Source organism: Polypterus senegalus, chromosome 2 (assembly GCF_016835505.1).
Source record: "Polypterus senegalus isolate Bchr_013 chromosome 2, ASM1683550v1, whole genome shotgun sequence".
Taxonomy (NCBI): Eukaryota; Metazoa; Chordata; class Cladistia; order Polypteriformes; family Polypteridae; genus Polypterus; species Polypterus senegalus.
The window spans coordinates 70101612-70127403 of record NC_053155.1 but is presented as its reverse complement, the minus strand read 5'-3'; the positions used below and the strand labels follow the sequence as shown (position 1 = coordinate 70127403).

General features: G+C 36.2%; 1 protein-coding gene across 2 annotated transcripts in view; it reads left to right on the top strand.

Moving 5' to 3' along the window:
- rev1 (REV1 DNA directed polymerase) overlaps positions 1-25792 on the top strand; it is a 242618-nt gene that overhangs the window by 169008 nt on the left and 47818 nt on the right. For both annotated transcript variants that reach the window (XM_039743936.1, XM_039743937.1), the window contains 2 exons: positions 4704-5425; positions 24901-24990. In XM_039743936.1, the coding sequence (XP_039599870.1) occupies positions 4704-5425; positions 24901-24990 (812 nt within the window). The remainder of the gene's footprint in view (positions 1-4703; positions 5426-24900; positions 24991-25792) is intronic.

Genomic DNA, 25792 nt, shown 5'->3' with positions numbered 1-25792 from the left:
TTGCCCTGTAATTTAGAACTTGGAAAAAGTAGTTGTAGATTCAGTTCAGATATGTAAAACAGACACAGTAGTATTCGCTAAAATGTAAAAGAATAAAAAATAATCTTGCCATTAAATGGATGACAATTCAAGTTTAAAAGCCTAAGAGGTTAGTCTTAGAGCCGGAAGTAATTGACATAGCATTTATAAAATGCAGGATGGCTGCTCTTATTTTTGATAAGTTTCCTTACACTATTTATTAGTTTAATTTGATCTTTTCCTAGTCCTATTGTATTAGTTTTTTACTGGCTTGTTTTCTGTCTGTCAAACAAATTGAACTTGATTATTCAGAAGTGTTCCACTTAATATACGGTATATTATATTGCTGTTCAATAGAAGAGCAGCCTATAATACATGCTAGGTGTAAAATCTTATCTTGTTAAACTAAATATAAATACAGTACTTACAGAAATTTCAGTAGGTTAAGATTATAATCTCTCTATTATAAAAAAATCCTGGAAAGGAAAAGCAGGGTGACGATATGTGATCTTCTCAGAAGTTCTCGGAAGACACTTAAAAGACCGGCGAGAGATAAACAATATCAAATAACACTCAGTCGTGTAAAGGCACGTAGATCATGTGCACTCAGCACATATAAAGCGTATAAGGACAATGCGTTCTAGATGAAATATCAACAAAAGAAGAAGAAAGAGCAGCGCAGAGAAAAGAGACCCAAAAGCGTTGGAGAGAAAAAAAGGCAGATAAGAGATTATGAAAGGGGTGGAATTCGAAAGGCTCAAACAAACGATGGCGTGATACACATGCAGAGAAAGGTAAGGAGTATGAAAGGAGTAAGATTTGAAAGTATTGTAGCGTCCCAGCCAGGTTGAAGCCTTTTTTGTTTTAAGTGACTGTTGGGTCCGATTGAGGGAGAGCGGAGTACAGCACGGAAGAGTGATAGCAGCGTGACGACACCTCCTTAGCATGCGTTCAGTCGCCCCCCTAACCCCCACTCTTGACAATGCGAGTAGCGTTATACGTCCTGAGAAAAAGATTTAACCACGCCCAGGGCCGGAAATAAAGGACAAGTATTATGTTTACAACATCACGCGAGACAAGGCATTAAGACATCATTTAAAACAAGTCCACAGACATCTAACCTAGCAATTGTTGGATTGCTGTTGGCAGACATGCTTCATGTGCTCCCAGCTCTTAAAACAACGACAAGAGACAAGCAAAACACGCAGCTCGCCAGCAGGAAAAAGCCTGCCGAAGATCAGAATGCTTCTCCTTAGTGTGCGTTCAGCCAAACTAACCCTCACCCCCCCCACCCCACCCTCTTCACAATGCGAGCGACAGAGATGCGAAGTGGCAAAAGCACAGCTGCTGTACAGGCTTTGAAATGATTGGGCAGCGAGACAAGCAGAACAGGCAGCTCGCGAACAGCAGAAAGACAGCAGATGATCCGACGGCATCTCCTTAGCGTGTGGTCATCCGCACCCCTTTCATAACGCTAGCAGCCTTATATGTCCTGCGAGAAAGAAATGTAACCACGCCCGGGGCCGGAATTAAAATTATTTTTTTGTACAAAGTTTTAAAATAAAAGTTAAAATAATGCATATGTAACAATTCCCATGAAACTAACAGTCTTTTTTAATTGTATATCCGGTAAACAAAACCCAGGGATGGGCGAGTGAAGCCCCCTAGTATTTAATAAAACAATGTTCAATTTTAATACGTATATTCAAATTTTTTATAACTTGACAGTTGTAAATTCTCACAGTAATAAGAATATTGTAATGTGTTTGCATGGATACTATTTAAAGGTCTCATATTTATTTTTTTGTTTGCCTTAAGCGCGAACGCCTGTCAAGTCTCTACGTTTTAACTTCTTGAAAATCAAACCATACTATTCAAAATCAAACTTGATTTCAACAACCCACCCCTCAATAATGTTATATGCTATGAAAAAAAAAGGATTTGATATAGCTACTGGTATATTTCCATTTTAAGGCATATTGTAACCAGAAATTTGTGTTGTTTCTCACATTAAGGAATTTTTATTTCAAAAGCCCCTATCATTTGACCAGTAGATGGAGCAATGAGTGTAAAAATAGGAGTAATGCTAAGACTGTTGAGAAAGAAAAAAGATAAGCCCACCCTCAGAAGCCATATAGCCAGACTGACCAGCATCATGATTATTGTTATGTGGATTGTTCTCTTTATAGTAAGCACATTCCATGTCACTTTAAAAGCATAATATACAGTAGCACTGGTTTTTATGTTCATCCAGTTTGAATAATGGCAAATTTAAATGTCTGTTTTAGGTTCTCATTGTGGATGACTGAACTGGAAGTTTTGTAACATTTTGCTGGGAGACACAGCCTGTAAAAATATACTTATCGATTATATATATATATATATATATATATATATATACCCCCTTTCTTTTTTGGCTTTCTCAGAATATGTCACAATTTCATTTTTACATTATTCCATTAATTTCATACGCCATGAAAGTTCTTATTCTAATGAAGGAACCCTTTCAAGTTTTTTTTTTATATAAAGATTTGCAATATTCTGCCATCAAGGTATTACATTTATAAACAGTCAATCTATAAAGCAGTTCTTTGCTAAAATTTCAATACTATGTCATATTGCATTTTTTCAGTTTTTTCAGTTATTGTGTGGAGTCAACCTTACGTATAACTGTTAAAGGCTGTGTGCAGTGTTTCAGAAGACTTGGAAGGATTCAGTATTTATTTGATTAAAACATACTAATCTTTAGTGTTTTCTGTACATTTTTTGTGCAGTTTCTTACTTCCCCCCTGCATTCAACTGGTCTCAAGTGACTGATGTAGAGGAAATCTAACTACAGTACATTTGTGATGGTTAAGCACATTGTCAGAAATAGATTTACTTTGAGGCTTATCCTTGATTAATTAATCCAAGAAAGTTGTTGCACAATTTTAGGAGTAGAAACATAAGGTTGAATAAATGAGCATTTCATAATACTAAAATACATTAAATGTTTAGTAAAATTATCAATGGAGCAGCATGGTGGTGCAGTGATAGCGCTGCTGCCTCGCAGTAAGGAGACCTGGGTTCACTTCCCAGGTCCTCCCTGCATGGAGTTTGCATGTTCTCCCCGTGTCTGCATGGGTTTCCTCCGGGTGCTCCAGTTTGCTCCCACAGTCCAAAGACATGCAGGTTAGGTGCATTGCCGAACCTAAATTGTCCCCAGGGTGTGTGTGTATATACTGTATATATATATGTGTGCACTGCGGTGGGCTGGTGCCCTGCCCAGGATTTGTTCCTGCCTTGTGCCCTGTGTTGGCTGGGATTGGCTCCAGCAGACCCCCGTGACCCTGTGTTAGGATATAACAGGTCTAGTCTGACTGACTAGAATCATCAATAGTTCATTTTTAAGAATTAGCTTACCAATGTCCCCAAGAAACCAATATCAAAACAACAAAACAAAAGGCCAACTGAAAGCCAATTTTCCTGCACGTACACAGTATGTGGCCATTTAGATACGGCCCACCTCTTTTGTATTTGCATTGATACTTTGGCTTTTAGAAGATGCTTTTATAAACCTCTAATTTTGATTAGTTTTTTCTTCTTCCAACCCTGTTGAAACTAAAATATTTCATTCTCTATATGACATGTGATTTGTTTTCCTTTTTTAATAAAGTAAGTTTATATAAACTTTTTCTACAAAATTTTGCCAAATTTCTTTCTGAAAGACAAATCATTAGAGCATGCATTTTGGAATGATTAACTAAAAGGATTGTGTTATTTTTTTTAAATACTGCAAAAGACCTTAATGCACAAATAAGACTCGAACATGAAATAATATTGTTTGTGTCATTTTAGCATTTTAGTCTACGAATGAGTCAGTTATTCTAAACTTTGAAGTAAGGTAATATTTTTGTCAAAACCTTATTGGCAAATATTTTTTTAACATGTGTCATGTTTGCAAAAAACAGTAAAAAGAGTTTTTATTGTAGTGAAAACACAGCCCCAACTCCTCTTCTGTATACATATAATTTTTCTCCACATTGCACATATTGACCAAAACTGTTTTAACTGTAGGAAACTGACATTTTTGTTATTTCTTACCTTGCCTAACTATAATCATCAAACACATTTTGAACATGTTACTTTTATAAAGGTGATCCCAGTAATATTCCTCTGTTGAGATTATGCCTTCTATTTTCTTACACAACGGTCCATAAAAAGTGCATCCAAATGTGTACATGTAAACAGCTTTCTGATGTCAGTGTAAATTTAATCAAAATTTTATTTTATACCACAAATGGACTTGTCATGTGCCTGTGACTTCACTGAAGACAGTGACTGAATCTAGCAGTTAATCTTCCACTGGCTCTCTCTCCTGTTTTTCTCTCCATTTATGCAGAACCAAACACTGCACTTCCTAGATTTCTGTACTTGCCAGAGGACATACATAGACATGTGTCTTTGTCAGTACTAATCTTTTAATTTGCTTAAAGGCCTGTTTAGAACTGTAAGGGTAAACAACCTTCTACAGATATGATCTATTTGAACATGTGTAAATTGTACAACATTCAAGTTAAGATTTAATTGAGGAAGTCAGTTTTCCAGTTGTTTTTGACCCAGTTGACAAGGATATTGCTGCTTCATGATTTTGTGTATTTTTACTGTTAACAGTCATAAGTTTCTTATATTTTTTCATTTTTTAGGAATGGTACAGCAAAAAAGCTACCAGATATTATGAAAAATGTCACAGTTAAACTGAATGGTTGGAATGGCTTGGATAATCTGGAAGAAGAGGAAGAGTTTGAACTTAATGAACTGGAGTCTGTATCTCCAGTCCACTACTGGAATGCGTTTAAGCATTCCCAGAACCCGGCCTCCCTTGCTAATGGCCACGCACACAGCTCTAATGGTGCCTTAAAACCACTGGAACAGACACTGCATCCTGGAAGGACTTCCATTGGCAAGAGCCCTTGTAGTCTGTTGAGTAGGAAGGACGTAAACAAAGAACTTGGTGAGATGAGAGACTGTGGGGTGCAGCAGTACAGTAACCAAAATGCAGACACACACTTGAACTTGAGCTGTCCAGCAGACCCGCCACCTTTGCACAGTAACATTAAAGTGAATGGTGCTCACCACATTAGTGTTCAGGGCCCCTCGCCTTCAAAAAGCACTTATGAGCCTTGTCGTAACCAAGCTGCTCCCATGTCTCCTCCAAGTGCTCACCCCAGGACAACAGACTCCAGCTTTATATCTGAATTCTACTCACACTCCAGACTGCACCATATATCAACCTGGAAATGTGAGTTCACTGACTTTGTAAATAACCTTCAGCGACAAAGCAACGGCTTTTTCCCTGGCAAGGACAAGCTGAAAAGACTGAAGAATGGAAGGGTGTGCCAACCTTCCAGTGACACAGGGAATACAGGTACCTTACTGGGGTTGGGGAGTTCATTATACGTTTCTACATAATGATTTCCAAAGACTTCAACAGAGATTTTATTTTACTATATTTTCTCAGTTAGCTATATTTCCAAACTACTTTGGGGTAAGCTGTGCTGTACTATAATTTTGTTTTGGGGGTATAATATGATCAGTACTGACAGATTCCAATTAAATCCCATCAATGACTGTGTGGTTTGTAGCTTTGGAGTTTTGCTAAGGTTAGAGATTCCTATTGTATTAACTGTTAACTCTTTCTGTTAACTTTGTTTATTGTGGTAGCAGTATAACTGTGATTGTTGAAAATAATACTATAGTCTCTGTATGGGTTTATAATATGAGAGTTAATACCTACAGTGTCTATATATAAAGTTAGAGTTTCAAAATTTTCATACTTGTTTGGCATATCAGAATGGAAATAAGACACAATAAATTTTGTTTTGTTAAATTACACATTGTTACATGTAACAATGCTCAGAGTTGTACATTTGCTTTGGTATAGCAACTTGCCTTCCAAACATTCAAATTTCTGGTCAGGTCTGTTGATTCTTATTGTTTCAGAATAAAATCAACAATTCTGATTGGTCTCCATTGTTTGGTAGGATATCTGAAAGTAAAGAAGGAGCTTTCAAAATGTTATGTTATAAAATGACATGCTAATATCTCATCCCTGGACATTCCATCTCCATGTGCATTTATTTTTCTTTTGCCTCACTTCCTGCTTGCTGTTGTCTGCAAAAGAAGAGATGTCTCTGTGATCACAGTACTCAGTCTTTGAATGTTTCAATTTGGTACTACTGTGGCATTTTAGAATGTGTCCTGGGTTTCAGTTATTATAGTTATGAGTGTTTGCATTTGTGTTGATTACTTTATTGCTGTTAAACAAAAATGAGCTTACTGGCCATTGCTGGTCCCTTTGTTGAAAGCCTCACGCTAATGAATCTTTTTTTTTTTTTTTTTTATCAGCAAAGCTGTTTAGAGTTTTTTAAAGTCACACTTGGGGAAATGCAACACTGCTTTTGCATAAGTGTGAATAGTATACTTGATAAAAATGTCATTAGGTGCTTCACCCTAACAATAGTTTCTATTACTTTAAATCCAGGTGTAGTTAGGATTCTGTAGTGGGAGTGTTTGAATATAGACTGAAACAACTGTCTGACCAAGAAGGTCATCCAAGGGAGTAAAATACCAAAAGATTCTTAAAGACAATGTGCAGATAACTTTGGAAACAAATGTGATGGGTTAATATCGTAATTACCTTAAACACATATTTGTGTGTAGTGCTAAACCACAAAAAGTTAGTTACTCAGTAGTGAGCCTGTGAAACTTCTGACCTGTAGCCCATGCAAAATCTGTGAATGAATTATATAACTCAGCTTAGCAGTGTCAAGCAAAGTCATTTTCAGTGACAACCACATAGCTGCATTAATATGGTCTTGCTTATCAGCTCGTAGTTAAAAATTTCCTTCGTTCTTAAGGTTTTTCTGTAACACCCTATGTGTATTTTCCTGTGATCTCTCTGGTTTTCTTTGAATTGTGTTACTCTGTGTGTATAAAGCGACTTGTGATAGTGTACTATGTGAAAGCTCCTCTAAAAATAAACATTGATTAGTACTTAGTTGGTTTTTCCAAATCACTGTTATTTTGTTTTATAAATTATTAAAAAAGAACATGGGTTTGTTTTCAACTTGGCCCAATTGTTTATAATGTATCCTCAAAGTGGAAAGAGATGTGTTTCAATAGGTTTTTAAAATTTTAAAGTGCACAAATTCTGTAATTATTGGATTGCTTTTCTGTTTTTGTTCTATTTTTTTGTTTTTTCTCTCTCTCTTTACATTCACCCCCTTCACTGTGCACAGGAGTCTTAGTGAATGGCAATACAATGAGCTGTCAGTACCTGGGCACTTGGATTATGCAGCATTAGTAATCTGATAAATTGCACTTTGACATCAGTACATACAGTTAATTGAAAAAGTTTTCAGACCCCTTTACTTTCTACATACTTTATTGTGTTGTGGATATAATTTTAAATAGATACATTTGTTATTTTACTCCATAAATCTACACTCAATAACCAAAAATAATAAAAGAGAAACATGTTTTCAAAAAGGTTTACAAATTTAATACAAATGTAAAACTGAAGTCTCATTTATATAAATATTGAAACTTTTTGCTTTGTCACTCCAAATTCTGGACAGGGGAATCCTGATTGCTTTCATTTTCCTTGAGACGTGTCTAGAATTTGAGTGGAGTCTGCCTGATGTGAACTGAATAGATTGGACACCGTTTAGAAAGGCGCTCACCTGCGTATACAAGGTCCCACTATTCACGCTGAGTGTCAAGACAAAACATCAAACCATAAAGTCCAAAGAAGTCTCACTAGACCTCTGTGATTACATCGTGGTGAGATATAGATCAAGGCAAGTGTATAAAAATATTTCTATAGCTTTGAGTGTTTCCAGGAGCACAATGGCCTCATTGTGTAATGATAGAAATTTGGAACCACCAGGACTTTTCCTAGAGTTGTCTGTTTGGCCAAAACAAAGTGCAAAAAGGGCCTTGGTCAGAGAGGTGACTAGGAACCCTATGGTCATTCCTGACAGAGCTTCAGAAGTCCTCTGCTGAGATGGGGGAACCTTTTAGAAGGACGACCATCTCATCAGCACTTCATCAATCAGGTGTTTGTGGCAGAAGCCATTCTTGAATAAAAGGCATGTTACAGTCCGTTTAAAGTTTGCCAAACAGCACCTAAATGACTCCAAGAACTTGAGAAGAAAGATTCTCTCTTCTGACGAGATAAAGGTTGAACTCTTTGGGCAGAATACCAAGCACTATGTCTTGCAAAGACTAGGCACTGCTCATCAACTGCCTAATACTATCCATATGGTGACTGTCCTTAGGTTGTCCAAACTTAAACCCCATAGTACTTATGTGGAGAAGTCTGATGATGACAGTTTACAGATGTTTCCCATCCAGTCTAATGGTGCCCGAGAGAATCTCCAGGGAGAACTGCCTGAACCCTGGTGTGAAAAGATTATAGAGACTTACCTAAGAAGACTCAACGCTGTAATGTCTGCCAAAGCACTCAATTAAGGATCTGAATCCATTCATGTAAGCGAGATTTCCATTTTTAATTTTTAATAAATTTGCATACCTCAAAACATGTTTTCATTATTGAGTTTAGAGTAATGGTAAACCTATCCATTTAAAGTGAAATCTACAACACAATGAAGTGGGCAAAAAAAGGTCCAAATACTTTCTGAATCCACTGTATCTAAGTTGTTAGTAGAGACCAATTTACTTTTTCATTAACTTGAAAAGAATGTTAAACAGAGTAACTTTATTGTTTTTCTATATAATTACCATTGTATTAATCCTCAACACAGTATTGTAGAAGGTGGTTCAAAGGAAATAGATGAGTTAATAAATGTAATTAAACTTTGGAGTATGGTCTCCTACTAACCAGCGAAATAAGACAAAATTTTGGTTTGTACTTAGAGATGTGATTATCTTAGCTAACCTTCACTTAATTACAATGACATATTTCATTAGAACTTTTCCAGTAATGCTCTTGATCAACTGCATACACAGCCAGTACCCAAATAAAATAATGTGGTAAAATGCACATATCTTCTAAACTTTTAGGGAAAGTTAAGCCCAATGACCTAGGTGGAAATTATTAATATCAATTATTTAAATAATGAATGAATTGTGAAATGTTTTTTTTTGGTTTATTGATAAGGAGGCTAATATATGTTTGTGTAGCTTATCAGCAGAACACTTTGATTCATTTGATTTTAGTCACTCAGCTTGTACTATTAGCCTCCTCTTCATTGTAGAAACTGAGACTTGCTTTTCTCACCCATCGTTAAGCCCGACTTGAAGATGTTGTGCTGTGAGGCACCTGTCACACAAGCTGGTGACCCTCCGAAACTTGTCTTCTGATGAGGTTGTGACTTTGGGTCTGCCAGATCTCTTCCTATCAGATTTTCTTCCAGTTTCCACTTGCCTTTGGATTATGTAGAACACCACTGTACTCACTGACACTTTGATTCTTTTTGCAATTTCTCTAAGTGAAAGGCCTACACTTCTATGGGTAATAATGCTCTTTCTCATTTGTTAATTTTTGTTTTCTTGCCATTATTACTGTAATATTGTCCCAAGTGGTACTACAGAGAGAGTGTAGTAACAAAGTCTATTCCAACTCTGCTTTAAGACACAGAGGGTTTTTAAGTAATCAACAAAAGTGGGGACACCTGTACAAATTGTTTGCTTTATCTTGCAAGGTGTAATTTGCTTTAATTGCTGCAAACATCTGTAGGTTGTAACCTATTTGTTATTCCCTGAAGAAGGTCAATTTGTACTATTCTGGAATTTCCTTTTTTCAGGTCATTCATTGCTTTTCAACTAATTAGTATTTTTTAAAAAAACTGAGGAATTCTAAATTTTTTGACCAGTAGTCTATACTCATTTGTTTGATACAGAACAGCATAGGATCAGACAGTAGCAATTAAAAAGGAGGTGTGTGGAATTGTATAAAAGCTGAAAATTTGCCATGGCACAATTTTTGCACCATTTTAAATGATTCAAATGAATTTAATTGGAAGAACTAGATTCTTATTGCAGTGAAATTAGAATCACCTTCAGTAAATTGCCTTAGATCATTTTAATTCCAGGTTCCTTGTTGACAATACTGAAGACAAGAAGCCTCTCAGAGATTGTCAGAATGCTATTATCACCAAACTTAAAGGTGCAAAAGGGCACAGGGTCATCTCCAGATCCATTGGCATTCATTGTTATACAGTTCACCAAGACGTTTGTTGGTTATCACAACTCCTAGATAAATGTGGGAAGAGTAAAATTGATCCAAAACTACTGTGAACAAACTCTGGTCAGTGTATAATAACTTTATGGACTTCAGACAAGCTTTTGACAGTGTGTGGCGAAAGGAGCTTTGGCAGGTTCTCAGAACATGTTGAATACCAGAACATTTAATCCTGCTACTTGAAGTTATGTATAGTAAATCACTTAGCGCTGTATAAGTAGACGGTGAGTGCGCAGACTGGTTCCGTGTGACCGTCAGAGTCAAACAGGGAAGAATCTTGGTGCTGTACCTGTTCATCCTTCTTCTGGAAGCCATCATACAGGAGGCCCTGGCAGACATAGAGGCAGGTGTAAAGATCAGAGTTGAGGTGGTAAATAACCTCAGATTTGCTGACAACATCAATCTCATTGCTAAAACTAAAGAGTAGTTACAAGAACTCACAGAGAAAGTGGACATGACAAGCAGGAGATATGAACTGCTGATCAACAGTATTGAAACCTAAGACAACGGTAATAAGCAAGTCCAAACAGCAACAGCAGCTAAAAATAAAGCTGAGAGGAGATTTAGAACAGGTGAAGAAATTTTTCTATTTGGGTGGGTAGCTAACAAAGGACAGATGCACCATGGCAGATGTCAAAAGAAGAACTGGACTATCCTCTTGCAGTCTTTGGAAAATTAAACAAGTTATGGAAATCAAAAAGTATGGCTATCAACAAAAACGTTAGGGAGGACCTTAAAACACGCAACCTTAGTATTAAACAGACAGTGGATATGGCCACAGAAATAATGGTATGGAGACATTTTGTGACCCCATCATCAGCAACAAACTGATGGAAGGGAAAAAAGAAAAAAATTGATTCAAGTTTTTGAAGATTATTGTGTAAAAACACCTATTAAAACATCCAAAGAATTTAAAGCTGTTCCGGAGTGATGGTTTCAAAGTGTACTGTATGCAGTACACTAAACTAAGAAGGGCCTATTAAAAAATCACAAGCGATATGTCCACAAACCGATCTAGAGAAACCAAAATCCTTCTGAGCAAATGTTATATGAAAAGACAAAACCCAAAGAGTTATTTGGCAGTAGAGAACAGATAATAGGCTATAGGCTATGAAATGAAACATAAAAAGAACTATAGCCTACTTACAGCTAAATATGGTGAAGTTTTCAGAATTTTGCTCCCTCATATGCTGTAATTCTTGAGCATATTAAGAGAATTGTTAAATCATAGAATTATGTGGGCATTTTATCATGGAAAATGCTACCCAATGTTAGAAAACTAGGCATGCTCAAAAAGCATGGGTCCTCTAGCAGGACAGTGACCCAGAACATGTATCCAAAAGTACAAAAATAGTAAACGGTAATGTGAGGGGGAAAAAAAACTACATGCATGCTAAACAATGCTAAAATCTTTTTGTTATATTACTTTGGACATTCTGTTACAATACTCTGATGATCAAAACTTGATATGTTTCCATTTATTTCTGAAGATACTGTACATGATATACTTAAAATGCAGGGGTACCAATAATATTAACTAAAACAAAATCACTAATGCAAACAGAAATCATATTGTTTTATGTTTTTCTGACTTTTTAAACATTCACCCTGAGCATTACAAAGACAAGTTTCTGGTGCATAAACAATAATAAATTATCCATTATCTAATCCTGTTTGTCTGTCCTGGCAGCAACTTAAAACCATCCCTAGAAGGGGGTGCCTAACAAACAGTGATTGTGCAATAAAGTAGACCACATTTAGAGAACTGTGGGCAATTCTTGGAATTAGGCTACAAGAGATTTATCATCTCCAGCATCTGTTAAGAAAATAGCTACTATGTGCTTCCTTGTAATAAATGACATGCACCTTTTCAATAAGCTAAGGAAAATTAAAAAGAGACATCATGCAGACCTTATCCAGTGTTTGTTGTAATTCAGAATGATGTAGGTCAGGATTTTACCCATAAGATTTTTTTTCAGCTAATTCATGAAACTTGCAGTTGGGCAAATAGGTGGAAAATATAAGAAAGTATATTCTTTGTATAAGCTAGGAAGAACTTTCTCACTCGATGACAGTATAAAACAAAATGCCACATAATAAAGCTAATGCAGATAGCCATGTTTATAAAAGTTAGTGTATGATTTACCTTATCAACTGGCAAATCTAATTATTTACTTAAGCAAAACAGACTGTCGTTAATGGCTTTACTTTGATCTATGTATTTTTTTGTAATAATTTTGACATTGTTGTGCTAACATTACAATACATCACCAGAAAAGGAAGAGGATCAGGAGAAGTGATGTAGTCAGGAGGCAGGCAGAGATTGTTACAGAGAATTAAAAAATAAGATACAAACTCACTAAACGATTAACGTAGTTAAAGCATAGTCAAAAAAGAAGAGCCAAAAACTTGTCAACAAAGTACAAAGGAAACTTAATAAAAAACACCTCAAGAATCTAAATGTTTTATCCATAATCACAGATACAGATATGACCTTTAATAATGATGTTTTATCCCATTGCATCACTAATTTCCCAGCCCATATACAAATTGTGACACGAGCAGCTAAACCAAAAACCATTGTAATAAATATAATCCTCTTATTCAAAAACCTAATAGAGGAGAGAGAAACTCAGAAAAACCTGTGCAGAAGGATCAGAATTAAATAGTGAAACACCAGGCATATGTCCTCCTGCATGCATTACTGTAAGTGGTGACATTGCGGTTTTTTACTTTAGTGCTGCACTATGTTCAGTGACTGCTTTATTACGGTCACCTTCCTTTACCATGTCTTTGACTGTTTAGTAAGTAACAGGAGTTGTATGAGAACACACAATGCTGTGTACAGCCTGTAGGTAGATGTCCAGTGATCATGTGTGCATACATTTCCAAAGGAGAATGGGAAAGGCTAATGATGAATGCACCTTGAAGTATTGAAGAAGCTGGGTGTCCTGGCAAGAGTGTTTCAATAACAGTAATCGTTACTGATGGGTATATTGAGAGTGTAGCATCACCCAAAAACATCCAGTCAGTGGCAGTTCTGTGGTTTAAAACAAAGAGCATCCATCCACAGGCCAGTATGCAACAACTGTGTAACACATGGGACTGATATGGGCCTGCATTAATACACCACACATTTGATGTGTATTCACGTTCCTAGGACACACACCCACATTGGGGACTTATTTGGAATCGCCACTCCACCTAATACTGTAAGCTGCTATTTATGATATGAGGAAAACATACATGCAGACACCCAGATTGTGCCAGCTCCACACAAGCAGTGACCAGTCTCAGATTCAAACCCAGATCTGTGTAACCTGAAACCTTAAGATGGGTAAGCAGCAATGCTAAACACTGTGCTGCCTGCGGATAGGTAGGTGTGTCAAATTGCCAATCCAGTGTAATCACACTATCCACTACCCAACGTTCAGCAATCTCAATCTTCAATTCAGTTATTGGCATATTATGCCAGTGATACTAATGGTAGTTTCTCAACATTTTATAAGCTTCCTTCAAAATAATGTAATCCATTTCCCCAGTTAAGATTCTAGCAGTGAGTAAAATGACCAGACATTCTCTATTCTTTGACATTTCCTCTTTTTGAGCAAACAAATCAGCAATATTTCAACTAGTGAGAACTTAAGTTATAATAAATGTATCTGTCTTCATTTTTTTTTCTCAGATGTTAAGACTTGTGTTAGAGGGAAAAAAAATAGGGTTATACTGTATTATTGTTTTTTTTTTTTTTGCCATCTATGTTAGAGAAATAGCATGCATGCAACTTTTTAAAACATTTAATGAGACATTTAATTAAAAAAAAGAAACTTTAAATTGATCATACATTTTTATTAGAAAATGTAACAACATTATTTTGGAAGCATGTCTGGAGTACTGAATAAAAACACTCAATGAATTATCTCTCTAGCTGGGAGTGTCCCATATTTTCTATCCCGTATTCCATATAATGTAGTGTCACTCAGTCCTGCCAGTCCAGCCCTGTTGCTAGAGCTGGAATGTTCTCTTTTTAATAATTTCTTACTTGGCCCAAGATTGATTATTTTTCTTTAATCATCCCAGCAAGTAAAAGCCTCTCCTGATTCATGTTTCTTGCCAAGCCTTCATTTAGAGAAACTTCTGAAAATGCTGCATGCTAAGCCCTTCTCCTTTATTTTAAAAGTATTAAAAAGTGAATATAAATTGTTAGATTGTGTGCAGCAAAAATATTTTGTCTCACGTTCCTTTCACGAACATTCATGTTTATTTAATGTTTTTAAAGAGGACATTGGTAAAGCTAGAAAGCACAGAGCTGAGCACAGACCAGTTATTTTCACCCCTAAACAAGGCCCATGTGTGCAGTGACCTATTTGGCAAAGAGGCAGAACACTGCTGAGGCCTCCACTGGGCTGGATGGCAGCCAAGAATTGTGTGAAATGCTCAGCATGTAGTGCAGGTTCATGGTAGGACTTAAATGCTAAAATATGCAAGAGACATGCTTTTCTAAGAGCATATTGCTTGATACAAAAATGTATTCCCCAAAATAATAGAACATAATGTTTTAATAGACAAGTATACACCTTGCTACCCTAAAATGGACAGAGGTTGGACAGGCACTGACTTAAATGTCACTTCAGAGTCTAGACACTGCTTAACAGTTACTTATAAGGGAAAGTCAGTCTCCTTTGGAGATTGTGTCTATAGAGTGAAGGGAAGTGACTGTGACAAACAATAATTTGTTCATATAACATTTTAACGTACACCACATGATCCATAAGTTTAAGGTGGGGAAATAGATAAATGCTTTTTAGGTTGTGTGCTAATTGCTTTCAAATGTTACTTGTTTACTGGCATGAATAGTTTACAAAATCATAAACCATTGAAATAAGCTGACTTTAAACTTGTGATGTTTATTCCTATATAAACTCACTAGGCCTCCTGTAGGTCACTATGTTCACAGAATATGCATTACAATATGCAGAAATGTTATACAGTAATATGAAAATCAAAATAAAGTTTCAGTGAAACAAAATGAAGAAATGTAAAAGTCTGTTCTATCAGAAATACAGTCAGACCCTTATGTCAGAGAAGCAAATGTCCAGCAGTTCAATAGAACTTGCTAACAGCGTTAGAGATAGTGGACAGCGTGGTCTTAGTTTATATTGTTTATACACGCAGAGGCTCCTGGGTTTCTGGAAAGTAACTTATTTCAGCTGATACATAATGGACCAATCCCAAATTTACAAAAAATATACTCTATCAAAAGTTTTTTCCACATTTAAAAACATAAAAATGTATGTGACTTGAGGAAGTGTACAGTACATCCAACAAACCACAAATATGTCACAATAGCTATTTGCCTTAAATAAATCCAGCCTTGTGATATTATTATAGGGAGCACTTTCTTGATTCTTTTGTCCCAAACTTTAGCCAATATCTTGCCATCATTATTTATTGATGAGATTGTTCTATAAAATGGCCAAAAACATCTTTATTTTATTTTTGAAAAGACATTAATCATGATCCTGGAATAGTTTGAGGGTAAAATATGTTTTTGTTTGTTCAAGCATAGCAAGCAACATGTGCAAATTTAGCAGACATCCTTTGTAAAATTCCACTGGGTAACCATCCGGGACCTGTAGCTTTCTGAATTTCAATAGCCCACAGGGGTTTATCCTTTTCTTATACAGCCTGTGGGCTAATTTATGGCAATTCTAAATTGTCATGGAAGGTATTACCATGAATGTCTGCTTCATTACACTCTGATATGTATAGAGACTTATATTTCTTATGATTATTTGTGCCAGGACTTTAAGGTTAATTGATCTTTTTCTCTTGCTGTCAGAAGATTAATATCTATTTTTAGTGACAACATTTTTATATAGTGTGTCATTTGGTGAATTCTTTGTCAACTTAAGAAATTTTAGCAATTCTAATGTCTGTCTAGTTTTTAGTTTATTTTTATGAGTCCCAAATGATATAATTTGTCCTCTCAGATGGGATTTCAACACCTCCTAAAGTGTTCCTGTAGATATATCTGGATATGCATTGGTCTCTTTGAAAAAGTCAATTTGAGAGGTAATAAGTTTAATAAAGTAAGCATTCACTAGAATTAAAAGGTTCATTCCCCAATAATATGTTGTATCAGTATAGCCTCATGATTTAAATTCCAAACTAAGGGGAACGGAGATGATACTTGCATTATATTTGCAACATTAAAGAATGCACAAAACGGTGTTGCCAATGCAGAAGTAGTCCTTTCTCATATAACTATGATATGCTATAGAAATGAAGAATTTTTATTTTGAGTATGCGTAGAGAAATCTCCATGAGTTTTTGGTTATGATCCTTCATGAAGCGTAAGATTATTGTAGCAGTTTTGGATAATGAAGTGTGGTAACCATTGTTGACCAGTCTAAGACAGGGTCTAATATGCTATTAAATTCCCTTCCCATTATGAACTTATTATCATTATGAACTCCTATTAGGAACAGCCATTAGACCATTGATCTTAATTTTTTTATCTAAGTCTGATTATATATGTTAACCAGACCCACTTTATTTTAGTTTAATTTCCTTTCAGGGTCCAGTATTGTTCTAGTAGATATAACAGGAATTGCCCAATGGATCAAAATTTCCACTCTTTGTGTTTTCTGTTTAAAGTTGTAATAAAGTACAGATCCCTGGTTCTTAGATTCTTCTCTTGCAGAAGACTATACCTGGTCTTATGGAACTGAGATATGAGAGGGACCTTTGACAATCCAACTTACTAACTTCAATGAGCAGTCAATATTTTGTGGTACTTGATGCTAGAGTTCATCTTCCGATGTGGGAGTAGAAATAACCTGTCTCTAAATAGTTTACCTTCCAGTGAGACTTTGCTTGCTTTTACAGCATTTTAGAGTCAAAAAAGTCAACAACCTATATTTCATGTCCAATTCATCAAGTCACTAGTCATGTTTCCTTTTAGCACTTCTAACTTCAACAGTATACTCTTAACATGTTAATGCAGTGTCCATTGCAGATATGGTTGGATATCTCGTTCACCTGGATCATATTATCTTATTCTAATCTACCCAGTCATTGACTGGAAAGTTAGGTAAAAGAACGATTACTACAGGGTGTAACATCCACATGAGTTAATAGGTTCACTGCTGGCATATACAGCCTTCTAGCCATGAATGTTTTATAATATACAAGTTTTCCAAGTTCACTATAGACAGAGGATGTGTCCCCAACAGTTAGTCTGGCAAAGTGCTACCCTCTTGCTGCTCCTGATTTGAACACTTCAGACAATTTTCAGTACATCCAGTGGCCGATTGGCTGCAATTCATATTATATCATTTGCATTGTGTTGCCCATGTGGTTGTATCTGTGCTTCACCGTTACTATTTCAAATAGAAAAGGTCACTAAAAATTGCAAATGAAAGAGAAGCTGTTGCTGAAGGTAACCCAGTCAATTATGATGGGACATCAGATATCTGAAGAAATTGTTGCCGCACGGGCACAACTATCCACTAGCTAAATATTACTTTGCCAATTTAAACACCCCTTTCTATTATGTTTTGCTTTTTAACCTTATTTTTATTGATATCTGCTAGGTGTATACAGTATTATTTATTGTGACACAGTTTCTGTTAAGGAAGGCATAAAAAATGTATGCAGATCTTCGGGGCAAACCGCTTTGCTGTCAGTTTGCACTAATAGATTACTAGTCTGTTATGTACGTGGTCAAACAACCATGCTCATTTGAACTGGTGCTTGAAGTTAAGGGCTGCAATGTTGGGAGGAGTCCTACTTTAATTTCTGTTTATTATATAAAAGATCACCTTCTTAATTTGTTTTTATATTTTTGTCTTTAGTGCAGTCCACTTGAAAATATTTTTTTCTTGCTACCATTCAACATTAGGCATGTCTTATTCCAGCAGAAGGCTAAAGCAAAAAAAAAAAAAGGCCCAGCTGTGTCAAGATGGAAGAGAAAACTAGTCCAGTGAGTGGAGTGAATTGAGACATTGGTTCTTTTTAGTGAGAAATATGGTTATGAATTAATAATACAAAATAACATTTGTATAGCGTTTTTCTCACTACTGAAAACGCTTTATGTAGAGGAGTGGGAAGCCACTCCAACCATCACAATTGTGTAGCATCATGAAGTGACGGCAGCTGTTTTGAACCAGTACATTCACTTCACATTGGCAATTAGATGGGGAAGGGGTGAGAGAGAGAGAGCCAATTAGAGATGGAATGAATGGGTAGGGGCCAGCAGCACCTTGGCATTGTCCCTTGTCAGGGCAACTGGTAGTTCATAAACTGTGGATGGACAAGTAGCAAGTGAGAATTGACAAACGCAAATAATTTTGTGCAAAATAATACAGTGTTTACTATAAAGTACATTGCAAAATAAATAACTATTGAGATTAAACTATTGTCATAAAAACCATGACAGTAAGTTTTCAATAATTTTTTAAAATCAATAAAGTGCCATTCTTCATCCATACTGTAAAACACTTCCTTCTTCTGGAATCCTGAATGAGAACTCTGGTGAAGTTCGCAGGAACTCCAACCACCCGGGCACCAATGCCACAATGCCTCTCTCCAGCAGCCTCCAATGTCTCACTCTGACTCTTCCACCCTGTTGCAACAATGTCTTCAATCCTTATTCTCTCTTTCTGACACCTCCTTCAGTTATGGCAAGTAGTAACGCACGAGTCCTCCCTCCAGTAATTATCCTACCTCTCATGAAATTGTCAGCAGGCTTGACCACTTGCTGCCAGCTTCTCTTTTGAATGCGCCTTTATCTTCCTTCCCTTGCATTTCCTGCACTTACACAAGCCCTTTTTATCTCGCGGCTCCCAGCTGTGTGCGGTTGCTTCTCCGCACCTGCCAATAATCGGCACACATGGTCTCACGCTTTCACTTGCAACTTGTTACCACTCATTACTTGGTAGTCGCTAAAATCATTAAACTAATAAATACCTCAATTCTTAAAATACACACAACCTCATCATGTCACACCCGCAGAAAACACCCTACTTGTTTTGAAAGATGCTCATTTGCTCTTTTAATACCAGAGAGAGTCAGGACCCCAATTTTACCTTTCAACCAAAGGGTAGCACCGATTCTACTGCACAGTGTCACCTTCTGATGCAAACACAGACCATAGGGTAAGTAACCCTTGCTGACCTCATTACACCTCTTCCAGCGGTCTCCCATCAAAGTACTGGTCAGGCACAACTTCAGGTTGACTACCTGTTCTGAAGTGCATGTGGTATGGCTTGCTAAAAAGAACATCATGTGATATGGGAAGAATTCTGAGCGGGACCCGGGTGGGTTTGGGGTCCTTCATTTGTTATGGACACCTCCATTTCACCATTATAATGCACTGAGGTCTTGCTGGTTTTAGACTAGCAATGCAGCAATTTATACAACTGCATTTACAATTCAAACTGCATCAGTGCAAAATAGCTCTTCTTAGATATTTATGACCTTGCCAAGAAAAGATCTATAAATGACTGATTCCAGCCATTAATCATGAAAAAAAGAAGCTTGAAGCAAAAGATCAGATGGACAAAGAATGGGAGGGTTAAGGAAACGGGGGGATTTTTTTGGTGATGGAGTTGTAGACGCTTAGTACCGTTTTGTACTCGTCTAGATTCATGGTTGATTCTTAGAGACTAGTATAACATACACGGTAAAGTTGTAATAGCAGCCCCCCTCTATCTGCCTAAAGGCCAGCAGGTGCTTTTTTCTCATATACTGTATTATATAAATGTATTCTTTGTTTTTTGTATGTTTTCCCCCTTACAGTTGAGGGTTGTCTTCTTGAAGCACCACTGGCTACTCTGTCAATTCAGTTAGCCATAAACTGCTTTATTTGGGATATCTTGTTAAGCTATTACCTTTGTAGATTTATGTATTGCTACAGCCTTTGTTTAGTTGGCCATTATTTTAGCCCCTGAAACATAAATCCTAAGAGGCCATATTTTAGGCTGTTGTAACAGAACCAACATTCTTTTTTTATTGATTTCTGTGGCTTTGACAGTTATTTTTGTATTCCATAGGGTATCATGCACCATTCACTGATAAGTTTTCTTTTCAAACATGATAAAACAAAGAGAATGTAGCACAAAACAAAGGGAGAGCCTTTATTGTTCTGTTTTACAGAACTGCAGTCCTGCCTGCCATTACTTTTCAGATACCTGTACTTCTGTTCTGTCAGCATCAGTATGTCCACAAGCTCGTTTATCACTGTGTTCCTGCCCTGAACAGTGTTCTTTGCTGTATAGTTTGCAAGAAGCAAGAACCCAGTGTCATTGTCTCTCTTTTCAGGCAGTTATTTTTGTGTGAAAAGTCCTGCTTTGATATAACAACACATGCAGACATTCGCCATTCATGTTATTCTCTGATCCATATGCGTTTTTTAATTTTACAGCCACAGTACAAAAATAATGCATAGCTATGAGAGGTTTTACATTACCATCTTTTTAATTATCTTGATTAGTAATTACTGATTAAAGTATCTGGAAAATTGTTGTCTTTGTTTATGCATTGTAAACATATGCAGTATATCTGGATTTTTGTGGATTTGATCATTTGGGATTGAGATGGTCCTGTTTAGCTTTTTTTTTGTGGTGAGCACATAATCTGTGCATTCTACAGAAAATTATTGTCAAATGTATGCTGCTTATTTTGAGTAAAGAAAAGCAACTACACCTTGTTGCTCAAGAAACGTTTGTGAAAATGCATGTCGTTACAGATGGCACAGACTATCAAATGCAACGATAAGCAAACCCCTTCTATAGTGTAAGCCACCGATCATTACAAAAACACACATTCATTTTATTTACTTATTAAGCATGCCAAAGCACAATTCCGTTCATGTTAAAGAGAAACTGGCAGTAACATTTTGTTAGCCTTTAGTGATGCACTGAAAATGTTCTAACATACTGTAAAAGGTGATTAACAAATGTTTCTAATATTGTTTGGGGAAAAAAAGCCATGGTCATTTTGGTCCTCATTCCAGCTAGTTTTTCACTAGTCAACAACAATGTCACTTGTTTGTTTTTTGCACTGACTTAGTGTAGCTGGTGTGTGTGTGTGTGTATGTATGTGCATGCCGCAAACCAAACCTGAATACAATGTGGACATTTCGCCTTTTCACTTCAATGGCTATTTTATTTTTTGCAAGCTCATTACCCAGAGTTCATGCCTGTGTAAATTGTAGATCTCCCCATCTGCTGTTTGGCGAGTAAAAATGCAGCAAATTTTAAACGACATTTCATGCTGCTGATTTTGTTGATTTTATGTTTGAAGATGGACGTGAACACGATTTATTGATTATCGATTTGGGGCTGTTGTCTTACAGGAGAACAAATCTTATCCGTGGGTTCAGGTTTCCTTTAGACAACATCAAGTTTTTCTCCAGGATTTCCATATATTTTGCCACATTCATTTTATCGTCTACGCCCTATAAGCCTTCCAGGACCTGCTTCAGGGAGGATACCCCACAGAATTACTGATCTGTTTTAACTTTAATACATTGATCAACAACAAAAACAAAATTTAAAATGCTGTGATGTAATATTGCATAACAATGAAATGTGAAAACTTCCAAGGAGATAAATATTTTAAGGCACTATACAGTATAGGTCAAGAGTTTTACTGCCCTTTGGTGAAAGAATATTGTGATATATTTTTTAACGTTACAGTGGTTGAAGCTCCCAAGGGCAAAGTGTGGCATGTTTGGCAAGGGGGTCTGCAAATTGTTCACCGTTAATGATAGGTTTTGCCTTAAGAGGATATCCCAGGCAAATGGAACTGACATACAGAAACATAGAGACACTTAATGTCTGCCGAGCACACAGGTCTTCTGATTGTTACAGATTTACACCATTATTCATTAATAACTCCATGCCCTTTACCTGTGGCGCTGCTGTCATTCTCAGTGTTGCTTCAAAGCCACCAGTTTTAATTTCTGCATTGCTGATTTTCTCAGAAAGCCATGTCTCTATAAAAGCTATAATGCAGGCTTTCAACTGACAAAGGGCATTCGTTTGTAATTTATCCAGTTATTATTTACAGAGTGCACGTTCAGCAAGATTATATTAGGAGGACTAATGTAATGGGTTGCCTGTTGCCTCCTCAGTCTTAAATAAGCACCTTCACCTCTGCCCCATTAACTAGTCTTGCATTTATTGCTCTGATAGAAGTCATCCTGGATGGTAAAAGCAGATTGTTCTAGTTGTAATTCACTTGGCACCTTTCTTTTAAAAGGCAGGTTTTCCTGCAGAATAAACTCCTGACTGCACTGAATTCTCTCAGGTTGCATATACAGTAAATAACATCTGGATTGCAGCATCAGAAGTGAAAAGGAATGCACAAAACATTTAAACTACTAATATCGTTAACAATCCCATAACACATTAAATGGTAAATATCTCTCTTTATTCACATTCCCATGAATAAAAGTGTAGCAAAACAAAAACTTAAGCCAATGTCACGTTATGCGACTTCTAGTCTTTGGGGATATCAGAAAGTGTATTTAGTGCTTTATGCTCAGACTTGGCTATTATTCTCTGTAATTTAATTTATATTATATTATTATTCCCTTCTACTAGCCTATTTCAATAAACATTGCTCTGCTTTATATTGCTATACTTTGTCGGCACATCTCGGGTGATTAAGGTAAATGCAGGTCACATTGTGTCGGAATCACAGTACTTTACTGCACTTATACTGCAATAAGGGCACCTAACAAGAGTGAAGCTGATTTTATTAACTGTGCGCAGTGACATTTCATTAATGTCCAAGTTTTGTGTAATGCCAAGATGTGGCTGACAAACGTCATGTTTCAGTGGCCTGTTTCAACCTGTAATTCAGTTATTTTGGAGTAAAGTAGTTTTGGCAGTGCTACATGGGGGATTGTTGCTGACCCCCAGATGCAGCGGAGAAGCGCTATCATCACACGCATTATCTTGTGCTCTCATTTGTGAAGCCCATCCATATACTCTTGAATGAAGATGTTGGGGTCTCTAAGTATCTGGAATAAGCCTGCACTATCAACCAGTGAAGTATACATGTCTGTGGTCGATGGGCATGCTTCATATACTGTATGGGTGTTTATAGCTGGTGTTCAAGGCATGTATGCATATTTACATAATGATTGTGGTTTATAAAGGGTAAATTGTGTAGAAATGTGCAAACACCAAGCTTTATAAATCTGATTTTTTTTTTTTTTTTGGCGTACTCATTTTACTTTTTTTTTCCATTATGCATATTTTCATGCTTGAATCCCCGCAAAGTTTTATAAACAGACAGTGCACAGCCATTTTACTTCCTTTCAATGTTTCCTCTTCTCAGCTACTTTCATATCTGGAGGATAACAACGCATGTGATGTGTTTCTATCAGGTTTTAAAAACTTCATAGTACTGAATAGTACTGAACTGCTATCTTAGTTTTCTTGATTGTTAGTGCTGCAGTTGGCATGGTGGACCATGGGGTTCTGTTCAAATGGCTTGAAGGATGAAGTCAGCATCCAAGGCTGAACATTGAAATGGTTTGCGTCCTACCTTAAAGGTACATCTGTGTCTGTTAACATATGAGAACTTCTCTCAGCCGGCACCTCTCACACAAGGAGTGCCACAAGGTTCTATTTTGGCTCCTTTTTTATTTTACTTTATCTGCTCCCCCTGAGGACCATCTTTCAAAACATGATGTCACTTATCATTGTTATGCTAATGATACGCAGCTATACCTCAAAGTCAGTCCTAACATCATCTTATCTGTAAAAAGCTGTTGAAATGCTTTTAGGGTATTAATTATTTAATTGCACAACATTTCTCACAATTAAATGAGAATAAAACAGAGGTCATTATTTTTGGTCCGACTACATCCGCAGTTGAAATTGGCACTCAGTTAGGCTCCTTGGCAGCAGTGATTCATAATGATGTCAGAAATGTCTAGGGAACACCATGGGGCACCCGTCTGGTTTGCTTAAAGCTAATGAGTCAATGAGTGGAGTACTGAGGAGTGTAAGGATGTCGAGGCCGTGCTCAAGTGTGAGTTTATCTGGACTCAGTGTGTGTGTGTTAAGCTTGGGGTGTGCAAGAGTAGGCCCATACATAACAAATTCTATGAATCCTACTCATTTCATAGTCATAGAAATATCTGTTGTTTTAGATTATATACATTTAAGGCTTATTGGTGCATTATCAATTAATCTCTGTCATTCTCAGTAAATATTTACTGGAATCAGTTTTTGAAGACTGCAGTTAAATGTGTAACTCTTTTACAGATAGTTTATTTTTTAATTTTAAGTTCATAATACAAAACACTAGTCTATTCTGGCATGTGCTAATACCAAAGTGATTTATAGCAATATTTGTAAGAAACAGCAAACTTTATTTCTGAAAAGTGAATGTTACTTGAACCTGCAGAGAAAGAAATATTTAGTGATGTGAACAGTGCAAACTAAAAGTCATGATTTTAAGTCTTTTTACCACAGATGGTTGCATTACATGTAGCTCCAGAGATGTTACTTTCCCCCAAAAAAGTAAATTTATGCTTGATTTCCTTTGTAAGTTCCTCTATTATTTTTTCCAGTACATAATTTTTGGCCTTTTTTGTTTGTTTTTGACAGGTCCACATAAACATCAGACCTGTATCATGCATGTTGACATGGATTGCTTCTTTGTGTCTGTTGGAATTCGAGATAAGCCTGATTTGAAAGGTAAATAATTATAGTGGCAAATGTATTAGATACTGCAGTTCTTTGATCTTACCAATTTTACCTATGAAGGTGTTTTTTTTTCTATATAAATGCATCACTTTTCTTTTAAATAGACATTAGCTAGAAATTCCTGCCTAATGGAATATAACAGGCTTCTGTCAAATAACTAAGGTGATACCTATACAGTACCTCTAAAAAAAATTATACAGTAAAAGTCCAATAATATTGTTAAAAACCATATAGACCTTTGTATTGCATTTGAATTGCATTTAAATTGAGTCAAAAAGTTTCCTGGGAAAAGATTCAAGATTTGTAGTAAACAATATGCAAACATTTTAATATGCATGCAATATTTTACATTATTATAATAAGCACTGATTCATACCAGTTTTTAGAATTAAACCATGCTTTTAATATTTAAAACATGTTATTGCCTTTGAATTAATAAGGAACCATTGCAATTTTGGGGAGCCCCTACAGATAAACACTTTGTTTAAAGAATATCAATATAAGTAGTTTTATTAAAAGAAAAGAAAAATGTTAAATTTACAGCTACATAAACTAAAAAAGATAATAGTTTCTTGTTAATCCTGACATATACAAACCGGATTCCAAAAAAGTTGGGACACTATACAAATCGTGAATAAAAACTGAATGCAATGATGTGGAGGTGCCAACTTCTAATATTTTATTCAGAATAGAACATAAATCAAGGAACAAAAGTTTAAACTGAGAAAATGTATCATTTTAAAGGGAAAATATGTTGATTCAGAATTTCATGGTGTCAACAAAAAAGTTGGAC